At 40.7% G+C, this 6,188-nt stretch overlaps 1 protein-coding gene across 1 annotated transcript in view; it reads right to left on the bottom strand.

Moving 5' to 3' along the window:
• Positions 1-977: 977 nt before the first annotated feature.
• The window catches only part of STOX2 (storkhead box 2), a 10,434-nt gene continuing 5,223 nt past the window's right edge, over positions 978-6,188 (bottom strand). The window contains exons 2-3 of the mRNA XM_008944339.1: positions 5,751-6,188; positions 978-1,173 (exon numbers count right to left, since the gene is read on the bottom strand). The exon at positions 5,751-6,188 is cut by the window's right edge and continues 1,843 nt beyond it. Of these exons, the coding sequence (XP_008942587.1) occupies positions 978-1,173; positions 5,751-6,188 (634 nt within the window). The remainder of the gene's footprint in view (positions 1,174-5,750) is intronic.

The following is a 6,188-nucleotide window of genomic DNA, read 5'->3' as shown; positions in this document are numbered from 1 at the left end:
GGCCATACTTGTCACTTATATCATAAAGAATATTTTTGTTCCAAGAAGTTAGTTATCCTGATTCCTATATTAATGGCAAGTTGCAATACCAGAAGTGACACAACAATTAGATTATTTTTTTTAAAATACTTTATACTGAAGACATTTGTTATAATTTGTGTCACTCCACGTTGTGGCTCCATGACAGTTATAACTTTCCCTTCCCTCCCCACTCCCCCCTGTACACAAAGGCCCACCTCCTCATTTGTGACTATGGAAGGTCTAGTAGCAAGTCTCGGTAAGTAAACATCTCTCATACTTTTGAAACGCAAAAAGAGAAGCTGCCTCCCTTTCCCACCCTCCATTTTTGGAAGAAAAAAACCCGACAAACCAAAACAAACCCCAAACCTCTTTTTACTCGCTTAAACAGGTATTTGCAAAATTGTGTCACAAAAACGCACAGTGAAAATGATTGACTGGTATTAATAATTCACAGATAGAGCTGAGGTCATCACTTGTCACGTTTGGCATTGTTTTCCTCATGGTAATCCTGGCTGGTTACTTTCAGCAGTGGCTCAGTTTTTGAAGTAAAAAATGACCAACTCTGCAGCAGAGTTTAGCCTCTGACCAGGGGCATCACACATCTGTGGCATTTTTTTAAAAATGAAGTTGGCAACTGCATGGACATTGAAAATGCAGATTACACTTACAGTGTCTAGACTTTCATATATGTGCTCAGTTACAATTAAGTGAAGCAAAAAGTGTACATATTATCCCTACTGCTATTCTGTTGCTACAGAGCCGCAAATGTGAAAAGCAATACCTTGAAATAAAGATTTCTTTGTTGCCCCTAGTCTACGAAGCAGCACAGTTTAAGTAAACACTAAAACTGTGGTTGAGATGCTTTTTAAATTTTTCCCCAAAGATGTAAACATCAGTCCCAGTGTCGTAAACTTTGCTCTACAGAATGAGACAGAAGATCTGAGGCAGGATGACTATCAGACACTAGTGACAGAAGCTTGCAGGCAGTTAGCAGGTTTCTGCAGCTTCTCAGCTTCACTCGTTGGTGGGTCTGCAGTGGCTCGGAAGCTGAACGTCGGGCCCACGCCACCGTGTGCAGGGCTCAGAGCAGGGTTCTGACGTCTGTTGCTTTCAACAATGCTTGAAGTGTTGGATGCCAGGCTCTCGCGAGTACTAGAATGGAAAAGAAATACATATACACACTCATATATGACATGCCCATATATCTCCCGACCAGACAGGAAAGGAGAACAGAGTGTTTTATAACAGGCTTCCTGTGTTTGTACACAATGTCACACCAACGAGCTGCCTCATTTTGACGGTACACATACATTCCTCCAAAACGGGTTCCAGAGGTACTCAGCAGGCATCGTACTGTAACACAGGCATAGCACTAACCAGAGCTGAAGCTGCCACACAGACTGTAAGCTGAACCAGTATCAACATCTGGATTTTTCACCCAAGGAAACAGCTTCCATCTCGCACCTGGAACATAGTAATTTGCTTTCCTGACTGGTGTGTTTTTGCACGAAGTAGCTTCTTTAAATCAGCTCTGTGCCAGGGCAGAGCTAGGAGAGTAATCATGTAACAAAGCTTCCTCTTGCCTCCACTTCTACCTATGTCTCTGTAGATGAAGTACTAACTAAAAATGCTACTTTACATTAAACCCACGATGCTTCTAAACACAACACTTCAGTTTTGCTTTGCAGCGGGGACAACTGCAACTTACCAGACACCGAGAAATCTTAACTGCCTGGTCTGTGATGACACCCTGAACAACATCCAGTGCTGCTATTTCATTCATAAAAAGGACAATGTTCCTTCAGTTCTGACCTACTGTTTATCCACAGGAGTGATAGACACGTAGCACTTATAAAGACTAAGGCTTTTAATGACGCATTATGAATGCAGAGAAGCTTGTATTTTAGTCTACAGCTTTTGAGAAACTCAGCCAAGGTCTGCTGAGGCTTGTTTTACCACTACTTCTCTTTTTGTTCTCTTTCTGCTCTTAGTAATTTTTGATCTCCAAATAATGTGTCCTGTGCAGAGGGAGGTTTGGTTTTCCAACAGTCACATGACCCCTGGTTTTGTATCTTCTCCTATATTCCTATTTTTTTCAAAATGACATCACTACTTGCTATGGAGATGTTTACAGAGTACATTTATAGGACTAAATGGGTTTGTTAAATAAGCACTAGAAACAAAGATACTAATGACAGAGTTTCATAGTTAGTTTAAAGTCAACCTAAATTTACCTGCTACTGAAAGGGGAAGCTCTTGCCTGCCTTGTGTGGACCTGACCCTGCCACATGTTCCTGATGCTGAGCCTTGCAGCCAGCCAGATCAGGGACCGCTCTCAGTTAAATACTAACCCTAAGACAAAAAAAAAAATAAATTAGTGCTAGCGTCAGGGGAAGAGTAGGAATGCACAGCTCTGGGTGTGGCAGGGAAGAAACGGCACAGGGGAAAGAAGAAACACTTTGTTTAGTTGTAGGGCAGATTTACATCACCTTTGACTGAATCTGAAAAATCAATGATGCTTTTAAGAAAACTTCTACAGGTCATTTAAATTGATCAAAATGGTTCTTATCATCTTCTGCCAGTTATTGCCTTATTGTCTTTAGTTCCAAGCACCTATGATAGACGATGCACATACAAAGAGACTTCGGTGAGCTACAGTGACATATGGTGCACTTCTCTTGCTCAGTTTTTGATTCCTTTCCCTTCACTTTTTAATGAAAATAGATGGAATCTTTGTTTTTCAGACATCATTCAGTATTTTATCACTCTTTATGGGACCACCAATTCCAGATCTTCAACTGTTTTCTGTTGTGATATTATACACTGACCATTACAACATGCATAAAAAGACTGCAGTGAAAATGTTGCATGCGGAGTGATGCCAAAATGAGCTCTTTCTTTAACTGACCAAGCAGCAGTGTTATATACAAGCTCTAAAAACAAAGGAAAAAAATTAATACTGACAGCTAACATTTACTATATACAACGTGCGTAACAGCAATGAACAAAATACTGTGAGGCGGTTTTCCCCATGATGACGCATTCATGAATTCCACACACAAAATACTTTTGAAGAAAAATGATCATTGCAAATCTCTAACTACATGCTGCTTGTGTGTGGGTTTTTGTTTTTGTTTTTTTAACGGCACCCTTTTCAATTTGTCACACTTTAAAAATACACTTTTTCTTTCACAGCGTGGAACTGGTAATTTTGATTCTCCAAGCAACACTGCACACTTCAGTTTAGATGAAAAGGTACCACCACACCTCACCAAGTCCAGAGCTGCAATACCAGTGGAGGCTAGAAGAGTACACTGGAGGAATATCACTGCATGTCAGTCTTGCTGTTATGTTCCTCCCTAGGAATGTAAGGCATCTGCCAAGGGAGGCTGTCAGATCCAGGTGAATCTTACCTGACGGATGCTGGATGGCTTTTTTGTATTGCCTGGAAAAGGGCTGCGCACTATAGTTTTTGTTATAAGGTAGGGAAGCAATAACAGCATGGTAATTCTAGCCAAAGGGCTCAATTCACCCTCAGCTCAATTTATTTTTAAATACTTATACCAAGGAGTAACAAAAACTCAGCAAAATAATCCCATTTAATCATCTTGATGCAAAGCTCATGAAAAAGCCTTTGAAATAGCTAGACTACACATTGGCCTTACAAAACAAACATGCAAGAAAACCCTACAGTATGTTGCTTTTTTTTTTTTCTTTTTAAAGCTTACTTTATGTGGCCTTGACAAAAAAAGACATTTGTTAATAAGTAAATAGTAAAAATAAAAAAAGGTATGTGTGGAAAACAATTATTATTCAGAGCTGCTTATCTTTTTTCCCTTTTGATCTAAACAAAGTGGTATAGCAGCACTACATCCAGTATGCTCACCATGTTCCATTCTCTTGCTAGCTAAATTTAAGATTAATATCAACAGAAATTTTAGCTTTTGGGTAAATAATTTGGAAAGAAATATCTATCTTTGGATTAATCAGAAAGGCAGCCTGATACTCAGCTAGCATACAGCTGGCAAAAGAGTACTCTAAGAACTAATTTTTATCCAGTTGGCATCCTATCCTGAAGGTAAAATGCACTCTGCAGGATGAGATGGGCTGAGCAAGAAGCAAACACCACCACATACTCCCACAGAAAAACTGACTGCCAGTATAGCACTTTAACTAAAAGAAAAGATCACGTTTTAAAAAAACCCAGTGGTGCAAATAGCCTCATACAACAGCTCTATGTGAAAAAGATGCCAACCATCTACAGAACAACCAATAACAGGATCAAATTCAAAACTTACTTAAGTTTTTCTTTTTTTAAGCTGGACTCAGTGTAAATGGTACAATTTACTCAAATTGTTTACTCAGAAAATTTGTATGTATGATAAAAGTCTGCTCTGGTTTGATAAACACTGCACACTGCAGCAGGTCCAGCAACTGTTGCCCTGTCATTAACATCAAGTGGGAGTAGCCACCAAGTCCAAAGGAACTTATTCCAGAGTGACATGACTGACTGAAAATGAAATTTAGTCCTGTGTAGAAGCAGGAAATCATTTGTATGCCTTTCTGAGAAACTTTGCTACAGATTTTAAAAAATACTTAATTCTGAGGAATAAGAACACCTCTAATGGGGGGGAGGATGGAGAGGGGGAACCCACCATGGCCAACAACAGAAACCCACAAAACATTTTCTTTCACCTAACAGAAATCCAGTCTTGGAGGTTTTATTTTTAAACACAGGCAATAAATAATTTAAGCTTAAGTAAGAGACTGTAAGAGACCTACTATTATAAATTATTTCTGTGTTCTTAGAGTCATTGTTCTGAATTCTGATGGGTTGCTATCCAGGGCAAATAAGCAGTCAAGCTCCATCCCAGCAGGGACCTAGACTGTCAAAGGTCAGGGAGAAGGAAGAAAGGCTCGAGTAAGGATTGCTAACCTGGAAATGAAATTGCAAAATCCCCACAGCAGGGAACACACCAGCAACTCTCTCTTTCTCTCTCTCCTCCCAACACCTTTAAGACTCCTAGCACACTGAGACTTTCATGATGTCTGAGATCCCTGGAAGGAAATGACTAACCAGCACCATCACATGCAAACATCTGGACTCTCTTCCCAAGTGTCTTAGGCAAGGTATCTCTCTCTCTGCTGATGCAGCGCTGGGTCACCTCTGAAGTTCAAATATTATGAGCACTTTCAGCCTTGGGCAGGGGGAGTGGCTGTTCTAGTCTCACCAGTTTGGAATGGTGATAGATACAATTCCAAATTTTTTTTAAGAAAACAAACAAAAAAAGCCCAAACTCAAAAGAATCATCATGTTCTAGCTTTTTGGTCTGAGCCAAAGACTATGCTACCTAGTCATGTCTAGTCTTCCGGTTAGACTTGATGGTATCTCAGAGGGAAAAGGAAGGGGGGGAATATGCAGGAGCTCATCCCTTCTATTCTGAATGCAAACACAAGTTTAATACAGAAAAAAAAAAAAATACAGGGAGATTTTCATCAAACAGGAAACAAACTAATACAGAGTCAATGCCACAAAATGGTCATTGGTAGCTTACAGTATGGTGGGAAATCCACACACCTGAACAGCAGATTCCAGAACTGTAAGAAACAGTCTGAAAAGGTGTGGAACTGTTTACCAGGGCCCTATATTCTGTCACCGATATCACACACACGCAACTACACAAGGAACTTTCTAGTCTGTAAAGCTGCAATGAATACAACAGTCCTACCGTGGAGAGTTGAACCCGCTGTCCACAGTGATGCTGCTGCTGTCCATGCTGTCCAGGCGGGCTGAGTGGGTGGCTCTCTGGTTGTTGCTATTTTCTGTTTCCTTCGGGGTGAGAAGAGTAAGATTCTTCTCAAATTTTCGCTGCAGATCTCTCTCCTTTTCTCTCTCTAGGAGCCACTGCATGGTGCCGACATCATCCCTGTTCTTCTCCTCCTCAGCATTTTTGTTGGTCCCCTCCTCCGAGTCATCGTCATCAGATACATTGTAGTAGTCAAAGGAGGCCTCCTGGTTCCCAGCTGTCTCCTGCTGTCTCTGTGAAACGGGTGTGACTTGTGTGACTGAGGTTACTATCGCTTGTTCAAGTTTCTCACATCTGACCGGCAATGTGTCAGAGGGGGTCTTTTGATGGGGCTTTAGCAGGGGTGTGCTAGACTTATGA

This window comes from Merops nubicus, unplaced genomic scaffold (genome assembly GCF_000691845.1).
Source record: "Merops nubicus isolate BGI_N331 unplaced genomic scaffold, ASM69184v1 scaffold48660, whole genome shotgun sequence".
NCBI classification, from domain to species: domain Eukaryota; kingdom Metazoa; phylum Chordata; class Aves; order Coraciiformes; family Meropidae; genus Merops; species Merops nubicus.
The sequence above is the reverse complement of the archived record's forward strand: the minus strand, read 5'-3'. Positions and strand labels throughout refer to the sequence as shown.